Genomic DNA, 24,080 nt, shown 5'->3' on the forward strand with positions numbered 1-24,080 from the left:
ACAATAAGTAAATAAATAAATAATTAGCCGAGCATGTTGGCGCATACCTATAGTTCCAGCTACTTGGAAGGCTGAGGTGGAAGGATTGCCTGACCCCAGTTGGTCGAGACTGCGGTGGCTGGGAATGTGCCACTGCACTCCAGCCTGGCCAAAAGAGTGAGACTCTGACTCAAAAAATAAATAGATAAGCCAGGCTCGGTGGCTCAGCCTGTAATCCCAGCACTTTGGGATGCTGAAGTGAGTGGATTACCCGAGCCCGCGGGTTCGAAACCCACCTGGGCAACTTGGCGAGACCTCATCTCTACAATAAATCAAAAAAGTAGCCAGGCAAGGTAGCGCATGCCTGTAGTTCCAGCTAATTGGAAGGCTGAGGTGGAAGGATCGCTGGAGCCCAGCAGGTCAAGCCTGCAGTGGCTGGGAGCAACCACTGCACTTCAGTCTGGGCGACAGAGTGAGACTCCAACTCAAAAAATAAAATGAAATAAAATCAAATAAATAGATAAATAAATAATAATTATTTTTTTAGCCAGGTGTGGTGGGTAGCTCACGCCTGTAATCCTAGCACTTTGGGAGGTGGAGGTGAGAGGATTCCCTGAGTCCAGGAGTTTGAGACCAGCCTGGGAAACTTGATGAGACCTCATGTCTACAATAAATAAAAAAGTTAGCTGGGCATTATGGCACACGCCTGTGGTTCCATCTACTTGGAAGGCTTAGGTGGAAGGCTTGCCTGAGCCCAGCAGGTCAAGGCTGTGGTAACTGTGAGCATGCCACTGCACTCCAGCCTGGGTGACAGTGAGACTTCCACTCTAAAATAAAGATAAAAAGTAAAATTTTTAAAAATAGAGCGTGACGTTGCAAATTTCAAATGGTACCATTTATAAGTGAATAGATCACTGGGAAGAGGATGTGCACTGAGTGCCAGGGGGACTGGAGGCAACATTGGTTTCTGGAAGAAACTGAGCAGGGGATATTTTAGATACACTCAGGCAGTAAGCTACATGGATCTATTTGTGTTGTAACATTTGTTCTGGATCTTGGTTGCTGGACAGAGAAAGGTATAGGCTTAACTGGTTCCCCCAGGAGCATCTATTAGTGTTTATATTTTTTTGGACATTTTGAGAATTGTCTTTATTCTGAGGAAAAGCCATATTGTGCCAACTTTACAGAGTACAGAAAAATATAAGAGAATTTTAAAAATTGCCTGAAAGGGCTGGGATTGGTGGCTCAACCTGTAATCCCAGCACTTTGGGAGGCCGAGGCAAGTGGATTGCCTTAGCCTGTGGGTTCTAGACCAGCCCCGGCAATTTGGTTTCTACAATAAGTAAAAAACTAGCAGGGCGTGGTAGCATGCACCTGTAGTTCTGGCTACTCGGAAAGCTGAGACAGAATGATTGCCGGAACCCAGCAGGTCAACGCTGGGGTGGCCATGAGTGTGCCACTGCACTCCAACCTGGGTGACGGAGTGAAACTCCAACTAAAAAAAAAAAAAAAATTGCCTGAAAGGTTGCCACCCTTTTTATGTAACAAAAATGCACATGTCAGTCAGTGTTCTAAGGGCTGTACAAATTTTAACTTATGTAATCCCGCCAACAACTCTGAGGTAAATATTATTGTTATCTCCATTTTATAGATGAGTACTCCGAGTTACAGAGAGGCTAAGTAACTTGCCCAAAGTCACACAGTATGTGGCAGAATTGCAACTTGAACCGAGTCCAAACTTTTATCTACTATACTCTGAGGTCTCTCATATTGTACTTGACGGCCTCCAGAGGCCATATAGTTAACATTTTAGCAGATTTTCTTCTATTTGTTTGAGTCTTTGCTAAAACTCTAAAATCCTAGAATTTTTATTTGCTTTTGAAATTCACTGAGGATAAGCAGCAAGTTAGAGATGCTCCCTCAGAGAAATTGCGGGTCATTTATCGCCCCACCTTCCCTCCTCCTAGGTGCTGTGAGAAGCCATCTTTCTGCCTTCAAAAAACACCGAGCTGCCAGAATTGACCATTATGTTGTGGAAGTCAATAAATTAATAATCAGGTTAGAGAAGGTAAATTTTGTTGTTTTAAAACATGTTTTTTTTTTGCAAGTACAACTTTTCTGGGGGGAAGAATCACATTTCTGTAGCATGTGTTTTGTAGAAATACAGAGGGCATGGTGGGCAGTTCTAGCCTGAGCTGGCTATCCTGGCCACATGCTCAGCTTCCCTCTTCCCACCTGTGAGTCTCACTTGGCTACTGGAAAACCTTTGCCTTTTCAGACTCTTCTCTTTTGGATGTCCCAGGCACAATCTCTCAGTGAGGTGTAATGTGTGATATCGTTTGATGCAAACAGAGAAATAGTGACAGGTTTCACAGATATCCTTTGCCCCTAGAAATGCTCTTTGTATGTAAAACCTGGGCTGTGTGGTGGGCATGGTAGCAACAACAGATACAGTTAATACATGTACTTTGTAGGGAGAAATATATGCCCAGTTTTATGGTCCAGGAGGACTATGGAGCTGCCTCTCCCCATCCTTGCCTACTCTGGTTATTGCTGAAATAGTAACTGACAATAAAGAGGTTAGAAGTGGGTCATAGGAAGGAAGGTATCATCTAGATGCAAAACTAGTACTCTGTCCCATGATAAATTGCTTTTGTGACTTTGTGGGGTTGAGGATGACAGATGAGACTTGAGAAATGCAAATGTGCTAATTCCTCCTTGGTGCATGAATAGTGGAAAGCATGGAGCAAGTAGACATCACCTGATTAATTCCACTTGGCACTGTTTTCTCCTGATCAGCTCACTGCATTTGATAGAACGAATACTGAGTCAGCGAAGATTCGAGGTAACTCTAGACCTTTTCTCATAGTCATTCTATGATTTATTTTTCTTCCTGACCAAGTCTCTTTTTAAAATGACATGCTTTTTTGTTGGTTTGTTCTTCCCAAAGCTATAGAAAAGTCTGTGGTGCCTTGGGTCAACGACCAGGATGTCCCATTCTGTCCAGACTGTGGGAATAAGTTCAGCCTCCGTAACCGCCGCCACCATTGCCGTCTCTGTGGGTCTATTATGTGTAAGAAGTGTATGGAGCTCATCAGCCTTCCCTTGGCAAGTAGGTAACATGGAGGCAGCCCTGCACCCTCATCTCCCCTTGGACCTCACCTGTATGCAGATCACTGGGACTCTAGGGCTTTTTGTTAAGTTAATGGCCTATGGGATCTTCATTCACTTATTAATTCCATTTAGCCCACTACAGGTTGGACACTGTGCTAGGGGACAGGGACACAGTGATCCATAACAGTGGTTGACAAGGATCAGACAGTAAATATTTTAGGTTTTCTGGGCCACAGATAGTCCTGTGACATTTTTTCTTCTGTTTACTGTTTAACTTTTTTTTTTTTTAAATAGGGACAGAGTCTCGCTCTGTTGCCCAGACTGGTCTTGAACTCCTGGGCCCAAGCAATTCTCCTGCCTCAGCCTCCCAAAGTGCCCACTACGCCTGGCCTGTTTAACCTTTTAAAAATGTAAAAACCAGGCCAGGTGTGGTGGCTCACGCCTATAATCCCAGCACTTTGGGAGGCCAAGGTGAGAGGATTGCCTGAGCCCATGAGTTCTAGACCAGCCTGGGCAACTTGGTGAGACTTCACCTCTACAATAAACTAAAAAATTAGCCGGGCATGGTGGTGTATGTCTGTAGTTCCAGCTACTTGGAAGGCTGAGGTAGAAGGATTGCCTGAGCCCAGCAGGTTGAGGCTGTGGTGGCTGTGAGTGTGCCACTGCACTACTGCCTGGATGACAGAGTGAGACTCTGACTCAAAAAAAAAGTAAAAACCAACCGAGCTTGGTGGCTCAACCTGTAATCCCTTGCTTGGGGAGGCTGAGGTTAGTGGATTACCTGAGCCCGCGGGCTCGAGACCTGCCTGGGCAACTTGGCTAGACCTCGTCTCTACAATAAATAAAAAATTAGCTGGCCGTGGTAGCGCGTGCCTGTAGTTCCAGCTACTCGGAAGGCTGAGGCGTAAGGATTGCCTGAGCCCAGCAGGTCGAGGCTGCGGTGGCCAGGAGCAGCCACTGTACTCCAGTCTGGGCGATAGAGTAAGACTCCAACTCAAAAAAAAAAAAAAAAAAGTAAAAACCATACTTAGTTCAAGGGCCATACAGAAACAGCCTGTAGACTGGACTTGGCTTGCAGGTTGTCTTTTGCCTACCTCTGGTCTATAATGCATTGTCTATCCCCTAGCATACGTGCAAATAAATAATTGCTTTATAAAAAGATAGATACTGTGGGGGAAGAGTGAGCTGAGGTTGAAGCAAAGGAAAAAATAAAAAGTAAAAAGATATGTACAATGAGAGGAGTTGGATCAGCCATCCAGAAGAGGCTGGCCAACTCTGTCAGCTCTGGTTAGAAGTGGCAAGTGAGACGTTGAGAAGAAGGTCTTGAAAAATACTCGTAAGCAATGGACTAGTTAGTCCCTTTGGAATAAAAGTCACAACAAATTCACTGTCAGGTAGAAAAAACTAAAGTAATATGGCAGATGCTGAGCGATGTGGAGGCTCAAGGACAGCAAGAACACGAATGCTCAGGGTTAAAAAGTGACGTTCTGGAAGAGCCTTGAAAGATGAGCAGGGTGGCAGAAGAGTTGGGGAAGGAGGGCATTCTGAGTAGTGAAGAGCAGGAGCAAAGGTGTGATTTCCGGAGGGCCAGGACAGTTAGTAGATGAGCAAATCGAATAGTTGCAGTGAGTGTGGAGGACATATTTGAGCATTGTGGGAACGACGTTGCAGGGGTCAGGTTGAACCAGGTCCTCCAGGACTTTGCATCATCCCAGCTGGTTCAGGCTTGCTAAAGATGATCACAGGCTTCTGGGAAGTTTGGGGTGAATTTGTTGCTGGAGAGTCTGTGCATGTTGTTGGCCACAAGGTATCTGGACAATGTGGAGACAAAAGCAGATGCAGCTTCTGCCCAGGTCTCACAGCCACCAGGCTCACTTTACCTTGATACTTTCTTCCTGAGACCATCTTTCCATCTCACCTGAGACTAAGCTACATTTTTGGGACACTATTCAGCTTTCTTCTCTCGAGCTCATTAGCCAGCATTTACTAGGCGGCTACTCTGGGTTGGTCCTGCTGGATAAGTTGAGGGTGCAAGTGTAAGCAGGATACCGTTTGAACCTTCGAGAGTCACAGCTTCCTAGGGCAACTCTGGGGTGAACAAAGGACTGTTACATGTGGAGAAAAGTGGAAAGTGCTCCCAAATGGGCAGTAGGGTGGGAACTGATAGTTTTGCCCTAGGGAATTGGTAAATACTTCTTGGAGGACGTGCCATTTGAGCTGAACTTTGGAGAATAGGCCAAGTGTTTGGGAATTGTGGGGAAGGCTGTGGAAGAAAGTCTCCTGGATGGAAGGCTGAGGCGAGAGGGTCACCCAGCAGGTCGAGGCTGCGGTGGCTGTGAGTGTACCACCCCAGCCTGGGAGATAGAGTGAGACTCTGACTCAAAAAAAAGTCTCATGGAAAGATGGAAGAACGAATGGAGGAGGGTGATAGGTGGAAAGGTGAATTTAGGGGCTGAGTCCCAGAGCCTTGAAGACAGACTGTTCTAGGTTGCTTGGATCTTGTCTGGAGGACAGTGGAGTCCTTTCTGACTGGAGTCTAACACCAGGAAGGCAGAGGGGGGTACTTCTTGCCCAGAGGCACAGCCTGATCCTACTACTCCTCAAATCAAATGCCTGTGGACTGACACCTCACTGTAACGGGGGGTGGGATTGTCGAATGCTTTGGGGGTCACTGCTGCCTGTTGGTGTTGTGGTTACAGACAAGCTCACCAGTGCCAGCAAAGAATCCCTGAATGCCCACACCAGCCCCAGCCAGTCGCCCAACAGTGTCCATGGCTCTCGCCGTGGCAGCATCAGCAGCATGAGCAGTGTGAGTTCAGTCCTGGATGAGAAGGATGATGATCGGATCCGCTGCTGTACACACTGCAAGGACACGCTGCTCAAGAGAGAGCAGCAGATTGACGAGAAGGAGCACACGCCTGACATCGTGAAGCTTTATGAGGTGACACAATGTGTGCGGTCTTGGGTCTGATCCATCAGATCTAGTCGCTCGATATGTACACACCTGCAGATTCTGCAGAATGCTTTGGGAGGTTGTTCCTTTGAATTATTTTTAATTCTTGCTAAAGGGCCATGATGTGATTTCCCAGCGAGGCGTTGGTGAGTCAGTCTTCTGGGTGTGTTGCAACAAACTTGTTTCTTCACTCTTCCTTGCTCACTTGAAAACCAGAGTGTAGAGGCTTTAGTGGGCTAGAGGCAAGAGGAGGAAGGGCAGTTGCCATGCAGTGGGGACTGGTTCTGTGGGGAGGACAGAAGCCAGAGATGGCACTAAACAATGGGGCAAAAGAGTCTTGGGAAACTTACTTGGGAGTTTCAGACTTTACATGTTTGAGAAAGTGTTACAAGTTTTCAGATTTTACCAGATTACTGCCCATAGGCTAAGAGTGTCCCCTTCTGAGCTTATTCAAATGCCTCAGCTCTCATTACCACCAGTGATCCCAGAATACCCTTAGTAGATGTACACTTTGAGAGGAAATAGTGCATTGCAGAGAACATCTGGAAATGAGACCGGCTTGGCCTCCTAATGGCCAGGTGAGACCTGTGAGCCAGGTGGGGCTGGGCAGGGAGGCAATAGGAGATAGTGGGAGAAGATCAGCTTGGGCAGAGGAGGAAAGAGTTCATGCAGAACTCTCAAGAAGGGTATGTTTTTGTCTGACGACCATTGAATGGTCACTGTTAGCACTTCTTCAGGCCATAACGGCAGTGTTTCTGGAATCACCGTGTAATTAAACCCTGAACTGAGCTGCAGATATAGCCATTCCTCAACCTTTGTGTGGAGTTCATGACCTGGTGTCTCAATTTTTAATTAGCCACTGGGCTTTTTGTTTTTTGGGGGCAGTGGGGGTTGAGGTCTCACTTGCCCAAGCTGGAGTACAGTGGCAAAATCATGACTCGCTGCAGTCTCAGCCTTCTGGCTCAGGTGATCCTTCCATCTCAGCCTCCCAAATAGCTGGGACTTCAGATATGCACCACCATGCCTAGCTAATTTTTTTACTTTTGTAGGGACAAGTTCTTGCTATGTCACCTAGGCTGATCTTGAACTCCTGTGTTCAAGCAGTCCTCTTGCCTCATCTTCCCAGAGTGCTAGGATTATAGGCATGAGCCACTGTGCCCAGCCCTGCCTCCTCCTTCTTTGAGGTGAGACCTGCCAATGCCATGCACTGGTTTCCTGCTGTGGCTTGGCATCACCTAGCAGAGAAAGAAAGTAGCAGCTAATTCCTCTTCTCTGTCTTGGTAGACACCTTGTCTTGTTGCCTGAAAGGACTTCTTCCTCTCAAAAACATCTGGTCAAAAGCTCCATCCTCATTTCTTTGCTTTCTGTAAGATTTTATGCTTGCCGGGTGTGGTGGCTCACGTCTATAATTCCAGCACTTTGGGAGGCCAAGGTGAGAGGACTGCCTGAGCCCACAGGTTCAAGACCAGCCTGGGCAACTTGGCAAGACCTCATCTCTACAGTAAGTCAAAAAATTAGCCGGGCGTGGTGGTGCATGCCTGTAGTTCCAGCTATTTGGAAGGCTGAGGGGGAAGGATCACCTGAGCCCAGCAGGTCGAGGCTGTGGTGGTCGTAAGCATGCCACTACACTACACTCCAGCCTGGGTGACAGAATGAGACTCCAATTCAAAACAGAGATTTTTTGCTTGGAAAGTAGATCTGTAACCTACTTCAGGACATCAATAACAACAATTAAAAGCAAAATTTTGTTAGCTGGGCATGGTGGCGCGTGCCTGTAGTTTTAGCAACTTGGAAGGCTGAGGCGGAAAGATCACCTGAGCCCAGCAGGTTGAGGCTGCAGTGGCCATGAGTGTGTCACTGCACTCCAGCCCGGGTGACAGAGTGAGACTCCAACTCAAAAAAACCCCAAAAAACAAAATTTTAGAAAACTGTTAAGGAAAGTGAACATTTTAAATACATCTCTATTGATGGAGCCTAGCTTCTGGGTAGGCTTTTCTGTGTCTTGAGCGCATCACTTACCTCTTCTTTTTTTTCTTAGAAATTACAGCTTTGCATGGGGAAAGTTGATCAGAAAGCTCCAGAATACATCAAGATGGCAACATCATTAAAGTAAGCCGTTCCTTTCTGTTTTCTAATCCAGTGGGGACTGTTTTCTGGCATTTCAGTTCAATTTTCCAGAAGCCAAAAGTGAAAAATCTTAACTTCAGCCCTGCATTTCTTCTGTGACAAGCTGACAAAAATCCTCATGTCTGTGTTTCCGTGGAGTACATGTTACCATCATATGAGTTTGTAAAAATGCATAGCCATGTTCATGTTCCAACCAAGCAGGTTTGGGAAGGGTCTCAGATGATAGGTATCACTGCTTATTGTAGTATCTGGAAGGAGAGGAGGAGGGGCAGTGGTTCTCATGCTAATGCCTGGGTAGATGCCACTTCAGAGTAGTGTTGAGATATCAGGGCTTAGAATAGGCTTTTCCTCGCCAGGGTTTACACCTATAAACCCAGCACTTTGGCTGACCAAGGCAGGAGGATCATTTGGGGGCAGGAGTTCAAGACCAGCAATATAGCTAGACCCCCCCATCTCTACAAAAAATTAAAAAAATAAGCCAGGTGGGGTGACGTGTGCCCGCCTGTAGTCTCAGCTACTCTAGAAGTTAAGGTGGGAGGGGTATTTGAGCCAGGAGGTGGAAGCCGCAGTGAGCTATGATCACTGCACTCCAGGCTGGATAACAGAGAGAGACCGTGTCTTTTAAAAAAGTAATAAAAAATAGGCCGGGCTTGGTGGCTTAGCCTGTGATCCCGTGCTTTGGGAGACCGAGGTGAGTGAATGACCTGAGCCTGTGGGTTCGAGACCCGCCTGGGCAACTTGGCGAGACCTCATCTCTACAATAAATCCAAAATTAGCCAGCCATGGTAGCATGTGCCTGTAGTTCCAGTGACTTGGAAGGCTGAGGCGGAAGGATCGCCGAAGCCCAGCAGGTCGAGGCTGCAGTGGCCAGGAGCAGCCACTGCACTCCAGATGGGCGACCGAGTGAGACTCCAACTCAAAAATAATAATAATAATAATAATAATAATAATAATAATAATAATAATAATAAATAAATTAAAAATTAGAAAAAAATAAAACAGACGTTTCCCTTAGAGCAGTTGGCAAACTTCTGCCCATGGGCCAAATCTAGCCTGATGTCTTTCTTTTTTTAAATTGAGATATTCACACAGCAGACAGTTTTCTTTTAAAGTTCAGTGGTTTTTAGTATATTCATAAAGTTGTGCAGCCATTATCACTGTCTTTATTCCAAACATTTTCATCACCCCATACCTAATCAGAAACCTCAGACCTATTAGTAGTTGTTGCCCATTCCCCCTCTCCTTGGCAGCCACTAAGTTACTTTCTGTCTCTATGGATTTGTCTATTTTTGACATTTCATATAAATGGAATCATAAGTATAAAATTTTTTATGTCTGGCTTCTTTTACATAGTATAATGTTTTTAAGATTCATACATGTCGACACATCTATCAGTCCTTCATTCCTTTTATATGACTGCATTGTATGGATATATACTATATTTGGTTGATCCATTCATCAGTTGATGAACATTTGCGTTTTTTCCAATTTTGGCTGTTACGCATAATGTACCCATAATATTTATGTACATGCTTTTTGTGTGGATATATGTTTTCATTTCACTTGGGTATGTCCCTATGAGTGTACTTGCTAGGTTTTATAGTAATTCTATGTTTGTTTGTTTGTTTGTTTTGAGTTGGAGTCTTTCTCTGTGCCCAGGCTGGAGTGCAGTGGTACACTCACGGCCACTCCAGCATCGACCTGCTGGGCTCTGGTGATCCTTCCACCTAAGCCTTCTAATTAGTTGGAACTACAGGCGCCGCACTACCACGCCCGGCTAATTTTTTACTTATTGCAGAGACAAGGTCATGCCAAGTTGTCCGGGCTGGTCTTGAACCTGTGGGCTCAGGCAGTCCACTTGCCTTGGCCTCCCAGAGTGCTAGGATTACAGACTGAGCCACTGAGCCAGGCCAGTAATTCTATGTTTAACTTTTTGAGGAATTGCTAAACTGTTTTCCAGTGACTGCACCATTTTACATTCCCACCAGCATATATGAGGGTTTCAGTTTCTTTCCAGCCTTACCAATACATGTTATTGCTGCCTGTTTTTATAAAGTGTACTGGAGCATAGCTGTGCCCAGTTGTGTGACTACTCTCTAGTTGCTTTTTCCCTACCACAGCAGAGTTAAATAGTAGTGACAGAGATTGCATGGCCTGCAAAGCTGAACATTTTTGTGATATGGCCTTTTATAGAAAAAACTTGCTGCTTAAGAGCATTGTTCCTTTTGAAGGTTTGTGTATGTGAGCTGGAATTTGAGTGCTCACATACACTCAAAATCGAATCCCAGCCACATTTTCCCAGCCTGGTATCTGGGTTCTTAATTTGAGAGTTTAGAGTTTCCTGCCTTTGTCTTAAACCTGTATTGCCCATCTGCCACGTTTATAGTGATGCATGTAGCAGTAGATGTGCCTTGTTTAAAACAAAACTCTATTTTTATTTAGACATTTTAATTATGGCACTCTTTTATAGTGCTCCAAAAAAACAAAGGGTATGGACTTGGGTTTTGCTTCATGATGTCAACGACCATGTTTTAAGCCCATCATGCGGGTCTCCCTTGCAAAGAAAATGAACTTTTTAATTAGTTTGGTCTTTAGGGAGTTTCCTGACCTTTGAGTCTATGAATGTCTGACTTACAGAATATGTAAGGCTAAACCCAGTCGGTTTGTGCAAGAGCACACCTTTCCCAGCATTTCTCCCTGATAATTATTGCTTCCGGACTCTCCTTCCGTTCCCTGTTCTTTACCTCGATGTTTCCCAGGCAACAGGGAGGAAAGAAAGGTGGGAAGAGAATTGAAAAGAGAATTTCCCTGTTTTAACAACTCAGAGGGCTGTAGTTCCTGGCAGCAGAGAGTGGAAGGGGAGGAGCCCCATTTCTTGAGCCCTTTCAGCCACCACTGTCCTAGATCCCCTCCCCTATGCTAACACCTCCTCTACCCATCTCCCCCTTTCTGTTCCTTAGCCTAGAGTACTGGTTCTAAAGAACAGCAGGAAGGGGCACACGCATATTTTCTTCTCTACCTGCTGTTCACTGAGCAGTTATTTCCATCAGTGGAGCGTCCCACCCTCCCTGTGAGTAGCTGGAAGAAGCACTTCAGGGGATTCGGATACATACCTCCTCTAAGTGGAGAAAGCCTTGGCATGGAGCACCTGTCTCATGCTCCTTTCCTCTCTGGACCTTACTAGAATCAGCACCACATATGCCTCCTCACCCCTTCCCATGAATTTGATGTTTTGAGCATGTGGGCCTCCTATGCTTTTCATCCTGGGTGCCAGCAGGAGAGGTACATTACTGGCCATTTGAGCTGGCACCCAGCATTTTCCTCGTGATATTGCTACCCAGGGTCTGGTCTCCCTGCGTCCTGTGGTTTTCCTGCTTTGTGCCTCACATGCAGTTGTGAGTTAATGGACTTCCCTGGTTAGCTGGGGAGCTACCGTTACTGAGAACAATTCTAGATTTCTGATTCTTTTTTTTTTTTTAAGTTGGAGTCTCACTCTGTCACCCAAACTGGAGTACAGTGGCTGCTCATGGCCACTGCAGCCTCGACCTGCTGGGCTCCGGTGATCCTTCCTCCTCAGCCTTCCAAGTAGCTGGAACTACAGGCATGTGCTATCACGCCCAGCTAATTTTTGATATATTGTAGAGATGAGGTCTGGCCAAGTTGCCCAGGCAGGTCTCGATCTCGCGGGCTCAGGCAATCCACTCACCTCGGTCTCCCAAAGCGTGGGATTTCAGGCTGAGCCACCGAGCCCAGCTTAGGTTTCTGATTCTTTCTCCTCCTCTTCAAGAGACTAGTTCTAAAGGGCTTTAGGCCCATTTCATTCGTTCATTCCTTTATTCAGTGAATATTTATCACACACTAGTTATATGCCTTATTCTAGTCTAGATGCTGGGGCTCTAGCAATGATCAGGGAAGGCTGCTGCTCTCATAGAGCTTTGTTTTTGTGGAGCACAGACCATCAAGTGAATAAGATAACACCAGACATGATAGGTGCTCTGAGGGAAATAAAATTGCTGTGACTGAGACCAGAGGAAGTGATTTCAGATTTGAGCCAACCTTGCTATTTTCCACATGACTTGGAGATATCACGACAAAGCCTGTCTTCTCATTTCAAGTCCAATGTTCTTTTTGTAAACTATGCAGTGAGAGATGATGAAATCACCTTATTGAATCCTCAAATTGCAGGACACACTAATATTTTTCCAGCTAGGACTGTTTCATAGGCGGTAAGACATGTAAATGCAACAGTCCTTTCTGCTTGTTTAACTTAAATTGCTGCTGCTTCAATCAGGGAGTTGAGTAGCCATTGCTGTACTCATGGCTGAGATCTTCTGAAATCTTCTAGTTACTGAGGCAATAAAAGTGAAAACCCATAGCCATTTCTTTTATAATTTAGTAGTCTTTGGGGCAGGGTGACGGGCTTGTAAATGAATAGTGATAACATCACACAATAGCTGCTGCTGAGACTTGAGATAAGCCACCTCTGGTCTTCCCGAATATCTCCACTCCACCCTGATTTGGAATCAAAGTGCTTTTCTCTCTTTCTCATTCGTTGCCCAGACTGGAGTGCGGTGGCATGCTTACAGCCACTGCAGCCTCGACTTCTTGGGCTCAGGCGATCTTTCCACCTCAGACTTCTAAGTAGCTGAAACTACAGGTGTGCGCGACCATGCCTCGCTAATTTTTTTGATTTATTGTAGAGATGAGTTCTCACCAGGTTGACCAGGCTGGTTTCGAACTCCTAAGCTCAGGCAGTCCTCTCAACTTGGCCTCTCAAAGTATTGGAATTACAGGCTTGAGCCCCCGCTCCCAGCCCAAAGTGCTTTTCTCACATAAGACCTGATACATGGGACAGTTGGTGTGATGCCTGTTGGGGACTTCTTAGTCCACTCTGTGTAGTCTTTGAGTGAGAAAAGCCAAGTGGCTTTCTACTCTAATGTAGTGCAACCAACTTACTTAGTAAACCACTTCTAATATCTTATTAGATGTAGTGAAAGTGTTTAGGGAAAGTAGGCCAGAATAAATTCAGTTACAATTGTTTTGGTGATGAGCATAACGGCTAGTTCTCAGTCTTAGGCACAAGTCTATTCCTATGGAGTCTGCAAATTGAAAACCAGCTTTTAGTTGATTACTTCATTCCAAAGAATAGACTCTGAGAGTCTGAAATGCCACTTTAAGAGAATTTTTTTTTTTTTGAGTAGGAGTCTTACTCTGTCGACCAGGCTGGAGGGCAGTGGCACGCTCCCAGCCACTGCAGCATCAACCTGCTGGGCTCAGGTGATCCTTCCACCTCAGCCTTCAAAGTAGCTGGAATGACAGGCATGCACCATCACGCCCGGTGCATTTTTGATTTATTATAGAGATGAGGTCCCGCCAAGCTTGCCCAGACTGGTCTTGAACTTGTGGGCTCAGGCAGTCCTCTCACCTTGGCCTCCCAGAGTGTTGGGATCATAGTTGTGAGCCACCATACCTGGCCTTACTTTGAGAGAATTAACCATCTGCCTTTGTGAGGCCTTAAACCTTTAGTGTCTGTACTACACTGTTCAATCCATACAATGAAACTTAGATCACATGTCTCTGTTATTTCTCCTTAGTGCCGGGGAGACAACTTACAGTCTGGAACATGCCAGTGACCTTCGACTGGAAGTCCAGAAAGTGTATGAGCTAATAGATGCTTTAAGGTAAGGTACATCAGGTGGTGTCCTACCTGTTGATGAGTGGAGAAGGTGCTGTTCTAATGAAGTGGTGGTAGTGAGCAGACCTGTGCTCACGTACAATCCTGGTGATGGTGGGAATACCTTGATGGTGGGAATGCCCTCAAGAAAGTGGCCAGCTCTGGCTCTTAATCCATTTCAGTGACTTTTGGTTAAGGGTTTATAATGTTCATTATTATTAAAGAGGAGCTGGTTATTGATACCAGTTGCTTCCCAGTCACTGGCTCTTTCCTCATAGAGTAGCTCATTTATTCTACCACTGTCACCCTTTGAGGTAAGGATTAACATCCCATTTTGTAGGTGAGAAATTGTGCTACAGCTAGCAAAAATGGTGGAGCCATGATAAAAACCCAGATTCTTTCTTTATGTCTATGCTTGCTTTTCAAATTTATAACTGCTTTTTTTTAATTTTTAATTTTTATTTTTTTAGAGATGGGGTCTTGCTATGTAGTCCAGGCTGGTCTTGAATTCCTGACCTCAAGCTATCTTCCCACCTCAGCTTCCCAAAGTGGTGGAATTATAGGTGTGAGCTACCACTTCCGACCACCACAGCTGCTTTTTGAATGTGGATGACTAGCTGTTGGGGTTAAATCAGCCCCTTGAGGTGGAGAGAGTACAGTGACTCAGAGGGGGTACTGAGATGAGGACTTTTAGTCCATGCAGATATGTGAGACCGACTACATAGTTTGTGGGGCCTTGGTGCAAGATGAATGTGCACAGTCCCTGTTCAGAAATTAAGAATTTTAAGACAATGACAGCAGAGCATTAAGCACGTGACCCTTTTAAGTGCCAGACCCTGTGCAGTTGCATCGGTCACTCACTCATGAAGCCAGCTCTGCATATGTAGTCAGTCCCTCGATGAGTGAGCATTTGTCGTGCACCCTGTGCTGTGTCAAGAATCTTGGATACAGCCAAAGGATGCGAACTGGGCTTACACTCAAGGAAGTTTCCATGGAGTCACTTACTGTCTCCACACATCTTTCTGCAATGATGAAAGTCTGGCAACTCCAGAGACTTTACTCCCTTATTTCCGAGGCTGGCAATGTTTGTTACATTGATGTATCTGTTCCAATTCAGTAAGAAGATCTTAACCTTAGGCTTGAACCAGGACCCTCCACCACATCCAAGCAATTTGCGACTGCAGAGGATGATCAGATACTCAGCCACGCTTTTTGTGCAGGTAAAACCATCCTGGGGTGGCGTAAATGTTGCACTTGGCCTATCCTGCTCTTTTACCTCTTAGGAGGTAGATTCATGCCAATGGCTTGTTTACTTTCTTTTCTTTTTTCTTGAGTTGGAACCTCACTGTTGCCCAGGCTAGAGTGCAGTGGGATGCTCCTCCTGCAGCCTTGACCTGCTGGACTCAGGCAATCCTTCTATGTCAGCCTTCCAAGTAGCTGGATCTATAGGCATGCACCACCACACTCAGCTGATTTTTTAATTTATTTTAGAGACGAGGTCTTACCAAGTTGCCCAGACTGGTCTCGAACCCCTAGACTTTGGCAACCTTATCGCCTCTGCCTCCCAAAGCGCTGGGATTACAGGTGTGAGCCACTGTATCCATCTTGCTTGTTTACTTTTTTATATTTTTATGTTTATATTTCTATATGTTTATATTTTTACATGTTTTATATTTGCTATTTATATGTTTATTATTTTTAAGATCATGAATGCAGCCGGGCTCGGTGGCTCAGCCTGTAATCCCGTGCTTTGGGAGGCTGAGGTGAATGGATTGCCTGAGCCCGCAGGTTCGAGACCCGCCTGGGCAACTTGGTGAGACCTCATCACTACCATAAATCAAAAAATCAGCTGGGCATGGTAGCGCGTGCCTGTAATTCCGGCTACTCGGAAGGCTGAGGCGGAAGGATCCCCGGAACCCAGCAGGTTGAGACTGCAGTGGCCGGGTCGCCATTCTGGGCGACAGAGTGAGACTCCAACTCAAAACAAACAAACAAACAAACAAAAAAGATCATGAATGCATTATGTTACATTAAGAAAAAAATACGGATTTTAATCCACATTCCCAGTATAATCACTCATCATTTTGGTATATTTTCTTCTCTTTTTTTTTCCATTTGCATGTTTATAAACAGCAGTTATAATTAGTGCATATTTGTGAATTTGTGTCTTCTTTTTTTATCACTGAATTTTCTATCATGAGCACTTTTTTACATAATGTTCAGCTATCATTTGAATGGCTGCAGAATACTACTTTGACTGTATATGCCATCCTTTATTTAACCATTCCCCTTTAGTTGGGCATTTGATAAACTTTAATTTTTTGCTGTTCTAAGTCTTGCTCTGATGGACATACTGGTACTTAGCATTTCTTCTTTGGGATAAGCTCCTCAGGGACTCTTCCTGGGCCACTGGTTGAGAGGAAACAGCCGGTTGTTCAACGGCAGACTAAACCTAGGTGGTTAGATGTGAGTTGTGTCTTTCTACCGCTGGAAGTCCCTTCTGAGAGAGTCGAAGTTAACCACCTTTAGAGCTTCCAGACAAAGAGATTTCATAGAGTCCTATTGGGTTAGTTTTCTGACATTTTAGTGCTGAGTAGGCCCTTTGTCCTGCTGATTAGTGAGTCTATTCAGCGATCATTTGTTGTTGCGTCCTATTATGAACCAAACAATGTTCTAGGTTCTAGATGTCTTATAGTGAACGAAAAAGACAAACCTTCCTGTTCTCATAAAGCTTATATTCTAGAGGGAGCCAGACAATAAGTAACTAAAGTATGAGGGGTGACCCAAAACAAACCATAATTTACTTATAAAAAATTGTGTATTTATTCTTACATGTTTAAACTTTGGTCAGGCGTAGTGGCTTATGCCTATAATCCCAGCACTTTGGAAGGCCGAGATGAGAGTGCATGGGTTTGAGACCAGCCTGGGCAACTTGGCGAGGCCTCATCTCTACAGTAGATAAAAAAAAATTAGCTAGGCATGGTGGTGTGTACCTATAGTTCCAGCTTGGAAAACTGAGGTGGAAGATTGCCTGAGCCCAGCAGGTTGAGGCTGCAGGGGCCATGAGCACTCCAGCCTGGGCCTCTGCACTCCAACCTGGGCGACAGAGTGAAACTCAAAAAACAAAAAACTTTGCTCACTTCAAAGTACTCTCCGTTTGATGCAATACACCTATTGAGATGCTTTTTCCACGGCTCAGAACAGTTTTTGAACTAGTCCATTTTGATGCCTTTTAAGGTGCTTTTGCGGTTTTTGTTTCATGTCTTCTACATCAGCAAAACATTTCCCTTGAGGACTTTTTTCATCAAGGAAACAAAGTTACTTGTGGCAAGATTGGGTGAATAGGGAGGATGGGGCATGTAGAGCATGCTGTTTTTGGTCAAAAACTGCTGAACACTCCCTATGGTGTGGGCAGGTGCACTTGTAAATCACCCATCATGAAACGGGCAAACACACTGAAAGAATCTCCCCCCGAAACTCACTGAAGCCGAACGCAGCCTCTCACAACAACATTAATTGGTACACTGATGCTGATGGGTTCCTATAACACTCACCTCTCAGAGAAGCCTGTGCTACCGGGGACCTGTCTCCCAAAAAATAATTCCTGTCTTTTGGGTCCACTCTAATATGTAAGATGGCAAAAAGTTGAGAAATGTAAAGCAGGGAAGGGTGGTAGGTAGAGCTGGGATAGAGATTCACAAAGTTAGATAGGGTAGTCAGGGACAAGGGCTCATGGAGAAACTGATACTTGAGCCAGGTGAATAACTAGGATATCTGATGGTGATCATTTCATAGGAGAGAGCATGCCTATTTCGAAGTTGACTTTTTGGCCTGATGTAAGGGTTAGAGTGTCTTAGCATAAGCAGAATCTCATCAGTGTTTAAGGTTCATTGTTTTCCCTAAGAGGGTTTAAGTGTAAAATTTTCTGTGACTCCCTACAGGAAAAGTTGCTTGGTTTGATGTCACTGCCAACCAAAGAGCAGTTTGAGGAACTGAAAAAGAAACGGAAGGAGGAAATGGAGAGGAAGAGAGCTATGGAGAGACAGGTGAGTGAGCCAGGAATGCAGGTTCGCGTCCTCCTGTGACTCTCAAGCACGAGGCCACCAGGGCTCCCAGGAGGTCCTGTGAAGTTGTGGTGAATCAGAAACTTTCACTGTCTCAAGTTTGCAATTTTTTTTTGAGTTGGAGTCTCATTCCGTTGCCCAGGCTGGAGTGCAGTGGCACACACGCTCACAGCCACCCCAGTGTCGACCTGGACCTGCTGGGCTCCGGCAATCCTTCTGGCTCTGCCTTCCAAGTAGCCGGAACTACAGGTGTGCGCTGCCATGCTCAGCTAATTTTTTTTTTTATTGTAGAGACGAGGTCTCGCCAAGTTGCCTGGGCTGGTCTCAAACTTGCAGGCTCAGGCAATCCACTTGCCTTGGCCTCCCAAAGTGCTGGGATTACAGGCTGAGCCACCGAGCCTGGCCTGCATTTTTTATATTGTATTTCAGCCTCACTCTCTTCTATGGGGACCAGGGTGATTTTTTTTTTTTCCAGAGCTTCTGCTGATACTCTTATGTGTAGAATACCACAGAGATTGGCAGTTCTCCCTGTGGCAGAAGTTGCAGAGGACCAAGACGCCAGCAAGTTCTTTGTTGAGCACATCGGAATAGGCAATATTAAATGGAAAATAATATATGTATTTAGCATTGTATGAGATTCTAGTGTAGATGAGGGTAATAGATGTCAGAGGTTTACAAAAAGTGTACAGTCTATGAACCTAAGATTGGGAAAATCTTATCACCGAACTTTTTGTTATCCATTATTTTATTTTTGAAAAGCAAGGCTTCTTGCTCTCCCACAAAAAAGCATGTTTTTGACTTTAGCAGTTGGATATTATAGTCCTGAGGTGGGAAATTCGAGTATCATTGGCATAGGGATAGAGAAACCATAGGGAGTAGCTGACTCTGGGCTGCTGCTGGCCTGGTGACTGTGTTTCTTCTTTCCGGCTTTGGTGTCTCCCCAGGCTGCCCTGGAGGCTCAGCGGAGGCTTGAGGAAAGGCGGACTGGCCTGGCATCTCGAGCAGCCAATGGGGAGGTGGCATCTCTCCGCAGGGGCCCTGCCCCTTTGAGAAAGGCTGAAGGCTGGCTCCCGCTGTCAGGCGGTCAGGGACAGAGTGAAGACTCGGATCCCCTCCTCCAGCAGATCCACAACATCACATCATTTATTAGGCAGGCCAAGGCTGCAGGCCGCACAGATGAAGTGCGCACCCTGCAGGAGAACCTGCGGCTGCTGCAGGACGAGTATGACCAGCAGCAGACAGAGAAGGCCATCGAGCTGTCCCGGAGGCAGGCCGAGGAGGAGGACCTGCAGCGGGAACAGTTGCAGATGCTTCGTGAACGGGAGTGGGAACGAGAAAGGGAACAGTTCCGTGTGGCATCCCTGCATACACGGACTCGGTCCCTGGACTTCCGAGATATCGGGCCTTTTCAGCTGGAGCCCAGCAGAGAACCTCGCACCCACCTTGCTTGTGCGTTGGATCTCGGCTTGTCCCCACCTCAGAACAGCACAGTTCCCAAGAACCCTTTACCCAGCTCAGCTGGAGAGCCTGTCAGAGTGTGGTCTGGGCCCCCAGCCCTTGGCCAAGAGTTCTTCCCCGAGAGCAGCAGCATGTCACAGCAAAATGAGGGGCCCTCTCTAAACCCCTTTGATGAGGAGGAGCGCTCCAGTCCCGCAGAAGAGGGTGCGGCCATCCCTCCCGCTGCAGAGGCTTCTCTCACCCCTTCAGCCCACATCCCAAAAGGGTATAATCCTTTTGAGGAGGAGCAAGAGGAGGCAGTGGCAGGGCCAGGGAATCCTTTCGCCCACCCAGACAGTCCAGCACCCAACCCGTTTGACGAGGAAGGTCAGCATCCTCAGCAGGGGCCCTCAAGCCCCCCACGTCCTAGTAACCCCTTCGAGGAACTCACCTGTACCAACCCCTTCGAAATGGACAGTGACAGTGGGCCAGAGGCTGAGGAGCTCATAGAGGAAGAGCTCCTCCTGCAGCAGATTGATAACATCAAGGCATATATCTTTGATGCCAAGCAGTGCGGCCGCCTGGATGAGGTGGAGGTGCTGACAGAGAACCTGCGGGAGCTGAAGCACACTCTGGCCAAGCAGAAGCGGGGTGCCGACTGACCAGCAGTGGGTGACACCTTTGGGCCCCGGGGCCTGGCCGGAGCCAGTGCAGCCGGTGAGAGGACAGGTGGGACTGATGAGGAAGGAGGCGGGGTGAGAATTCAGATGCACGCAAGTTAGGGGCAGGAATCTGCTGTTTTCTGCTGTGCACTTTGTGGTGTTTTCCACTACAGTTGCATAATAAAATAGGAGTCAGAACAGGAAGAATCAGCATTTGTTTGCTGTTTTTCCTGTTTATTTTTTCCTTAAACTGGAGGTTTCCGCCTTTGGAGGGGATTTTACATTTTTACTACCAAGACAACTAAATGCAGCTCTATTGGGCCCAGGGCAGAAGTGGCTGCCATGTATCTCTTGGGTCCATTTGCTCCAGCCTAGTCTTGGGTTCTTATGCAGTATTATAGGGCAGCTTTTCACAGGGCCCTTCCTTCAGTCAAGACCAACAAGATGGATTCATGTATTCTGCTCTGGCAGAAGTTCGTCCCCAGTAAGCTATGGATTCTGCTTCATCTGGGGCTTCTACGCTGCTCGGTGCTTCCTGCCTGTACAGTGGAAGAGGAAAGTGCTGCTGCGAAGGGAAGAGTTTAGACTCAGAGAGCCCAGCACCTCCTTTTTTTTTTTTCGAGTTGAAGCCTCACCCAAGATGGGATGACTGGGGAATATTTTGCCAGGATCTGTTTCCCTCAGTTTAAGTTTTTGTTTGTCTTTTTTGGGAGTAAGCTCCCAGTGCAGGGGTAGCAATGTGAATTTGATTATGGGTTTTTTAGAAAACAGGAGTGGTTGACTTTTTGGTTTATATTAGTATTATTTGTGAGAAGTTTCCCCAGCCTTGCTCTGGTAGAACAATTTTCTGTCCCTGGAGATACCTCCTTCCAGAGCTTTGACAAAATTATTCGGATCTGGGCCTATTTTAAAGGCCCAGTCTAGAATTTAGGAATTGGTGATCTGCCGGGCATGATGGCTCATGCCTATAACCCCAGCGCTTTGGAGGCAAAGGCGAGAGGATTGCCTGCGCTCATGGGTTTGAGGCCAGCCTGGGCAACATGGCGAAACCTCATCTTTACAAGAAATTAAAAAATTAGCCAGGCGTGGTGGCGTATCCCTGTAATTCCAACTACTTGGAAGGTTGAGGCGGAAGGATTGCCTGAGCCCAGCAGGTCAAGGCTGTGGTGGCTGTGAGCTGCCATTGCAGTCTGGGCAGCAGAGCGAGACTCCAGCTCAAAAAAAACCCCCAAAAACCGGAATTGGCAACCTGAAAGCTTTGTGGAACGTCATCAGGTGAAGGGATGCTTCCCTGCGCCAGAAGATAAAATAAATTCCAAGACACTTTGATCAAGTTTCTTCCCTTTTGGTTCATCCTGTCTCTGACCTGGAGCATTGATGGAGATATTTTATTACCAGTGTTTAGTGTTAAGAAACTGAAATGTTTGAAGAAGCACAACCCAGGATCATTCCAGTAGCACCTCAGTACTTGAACACTTCACCAATCAAGGGCAGAAAGGGAAGTTGTTAATTTAGCTCTGGTGCTTTGGTTTACAGGAACATAGTCCTTAACTGACCATCTGACACCATGTGCTCAGCTCTGGATTGAGTTTCTGCAATTATGCGTCTTGATTAATGAACAGTAACTGACCACTAGTCACTTTATACCCCTTAGCTAGCTCTGGGCCATACTTTCACTGGTTACTGGTGTGAGAGCTGCAATTCATTTTGTTACATTCTGGTGAAGACTTTGCTTGATAATGGGAATGTCTGAACTCTCTTGGTGTAAAAATTATCTGCATTTGTGTCAATGCTATTCCTATTTCCTTAGCACCTGCTAGGTCTTTCGGCTGAATGAAAAGGTCCTGTGTAGGCATATGAGTGGCCAGCCAGTCACCAGCCCTGCTGCTTGTCTTGGGAAATCGGCAGCCAGGCAACTGCCAACTAAGATGTTGCTTGGCACAGGCCTCTTTTCTTCCCTGAAGCCCATGACCTTCCTACTGTCGTTCTGGAGGGACTCCCGGGTGGCTGCTGGGCTCCTCCCTGCTCAGGCTGACATTTCTGTACCTGAAGAGGAGGCTCTCTGCACTGAAAAGCAGGTAGTTCCAGAAGCTAATTGTTGCTTTCCATCATCATCACTTTTCTTATGAGAACATCTCTTTTAATTAGCTGGTGATATCAGTTAAAACTAATTCACTAAATGTACCTCTTCCCTGAAATCAATCCAGGTAGCAATCTATAGGTAACTAAGCATTGAGAAACACGCAAGAAATAGTTTTAAAAACTATTTTTAGAAACTCAGCTCACTGAATATACTAAGCCAAGCTAAAATCAAATCCCTTTGATTTGATTGAGTTCTTCCACAGCTGTATTCTTTTATGAATTCTTCCGTTTAATTCTTTCATGGCTATATACTCCTGTAGATGTAGACATGACAGGACCCCTCCTCTGTACCATATCCCAGAATTCATGCAGGCACAAAGTTGGATTTACAGAGATAACAGCAGGGAAAAGTTGGCCTGTGAATTGTAACCACAACTTTAGGTTTTTACCTTGTGAATATTTAACCCTGCAGCCTTTCAAGGGAATCAGTGCTGTCTCCTTAGCAAATGAGGGAGGTCTTGATGTGGCATAGTAGATCTCCCTAGATAGACATAGATCATGATCATATACGGATGAAACTTCAGAATTCAGGCACCAGATGAAGTTGACTGTCCCTTTTATGCCTTGTTTGTATTTTCCCCTGTCTAATACACTAAGGTCATTTATTGTACTTGCAGCTCAATGTGTCTTTGCTGTTCAGATACTAAAATGTACCTCTGACTCACCATGAACCGTGCAGTAGGTTGGACGTTGGCATAGTTGGTGATGGACTCACAATGAGAAGCTGGTCACTTTACTAGGTCACAGACTGGAGCAGCAAATTGTGCTGGTCATCTGACAATGACTGTCAGTTTGGGGGTCATTGATTTGCATGCACTACTCTGGGGCCTTGTAATGGAACCGTTTTTTTAAAAATAAAATAACAGATGCTAGTTGTTGGGGTTGTGTGTGTGTGTATGTCCACATACATTATAGGTGAGACTCAAAGCATGGCATCCCACCTCCTTTTCTGATGATAACCATCTGAGTATCAAAAGATAGTCCCAGCTTCTGTGTCACCTGTCTGGTTAAGGCCTCTGGACAAAATCAAGGTCACAAGGCTCTGAACAGGGTTACTATTCTGCCCGTATCCCCAATGCTGGTTAAATGAACTGTTTTAGACAACTGTAGTGCAAAATCCTTTACAGTCTCATCATTCCATTCACACCGGAAGAAACTGAGGCTCGGATGTCGGGAGCCTTGTGACTGCCGTTTGTGCCAGACACTCTGCTACATGGCCACACCTTGCTCCTTTAGCTCTACCAACATCCTGTGAGGTAGTTACTCAGCTGTTCATCTGACAGACAGGTGAAGAGAGGATAGCCTGGCTCAGGTCATGTAGCCAGTCAGTGGTGGAATTAGGGTTTAAACCCAGGCCTCCCTGACTCACTTTGCCGTCAGCACCAAGTAGCACTTTGCTGTCAGCAGCAAGTAGCTGGGTCAGGTAGTGCTGAGGTGCTCAAGCATTGTGTCAAAACTCAAAGGTGGCAGAAATGGGCCATGAGGCTGGATACTGTTGAGTGGGTTTCTTATAGTGATTTCACTTTGGCCTTTGAAACAGGCTTTCGTAGATCCTTTGTAGATTCCTAAAGCAGGAGGGGATAATATTTAGTGCTTACTGTAGGCTAGATGGAATACTAAGTATTGTGCATGGTAAACCAACAGCCTCAAGTTGCAGATGAAGAAATTAGTGATGAGGGTAAACGCCAAATCCAAGCTGCCCTAGCCTGCTTTCTGTGTGAATATCCATATTTTTAATGTGGAATGGGCGTTTCATCCATAGTCCTCCAGGGGACTTGAAGATCAAAAGTTCTTCTGCCCAAAACTCTTCAGTTCCCTAACATAGTTGTAAAAATACTTAAGAACTCTTCTAGTTTAAAAGTTGTCACTTTCGCGACCCGCCTGGGCAACTTGGCGAGACCTCATCTCTACAATAAATCAAAAATTAG

The 24,080-nt window shown here is 45.8% G+C and overlaps 1 protein-coding gene across 1 annotated transcript; it reads left to right on the forward strand.

Annotated features, from left to right (window-relative positions):
• The first annotated feature begins 1,852 nt into the window (after positions 1 to 1,852).
• Positions 1,853 to 20,228, forward strand: RBSN (rabenosyn, RAB effector). The gene is made up of 9 exons (XM_021714714.1): positions 1,853 to 2,047; positions 2,779 to 2,824; positions 2,930 to 3,091; positions 5,793 to 6,034; positions 8,085 to 8,155; positions 13,768 to 13,854; positions 14,965 to 15,067; positions 17,789 to 17,893; positions 18,856 to 20,228. The coding sequence occupies exons 1-9, from the start codon at positions 1,892 to 1,894 to the stop codon at positions 20,008 to 20,010; spliced, it is 2,127 nt and encodes a 708-aa protein (XP_021570389.1). The 5' UTR covers positions 1,853 to 1,891; the 3' UTR covers positions 20,011 to 20,228.
• The last annotated feature ends 3,852 nt before the right edge of the window (positions 20,229 to 24,080 follow it).

Source organism: Carlito syrichta, unplaced genomic scaffold (genome assembly GCF_000164805.1).
Source record: "Carlito syrichta isolate Samal-C Ts95f unplaced genomic scaffold, Tarsius_syrichta-2.0.1 Scaffold305725, whole genome shotgun sequence".
In the NCBI taxonomy this organism is placed as follows: Eukaryota; Metazoa; Chordata; class Mammalia; order Primates; family Tarsiidae; genus Carlito; species Carlito syrichta.

What these genes read in the sequence shown, in the direction of transcription:
- RBSN (XM_021714714.1), top strand. Translation starts at nt 1,892, where the DNA reads ATGCTCCCTCAGAGAAATTGCGGGTCATTTATCGCCCCACCTTCCCTC. An exon ending in AAGATGGCAACATCATTAAA is followed by an intron (nt 8,156 to 13,767) that starts GTAAGCCGTTCC and finishes ATTTCTCCTTAG; the next exon opens with TGCCGGGGAGACAACTTACA. An exon ending in GAGCTAATAGATGCTTTAAG is followed by an intron (nt 13,855 to 14,964) that starts GTAAGGTACATC and finishes GTTCCAATTCAG; the next exon opens with TAAGAAGATCTTAACCTTAG.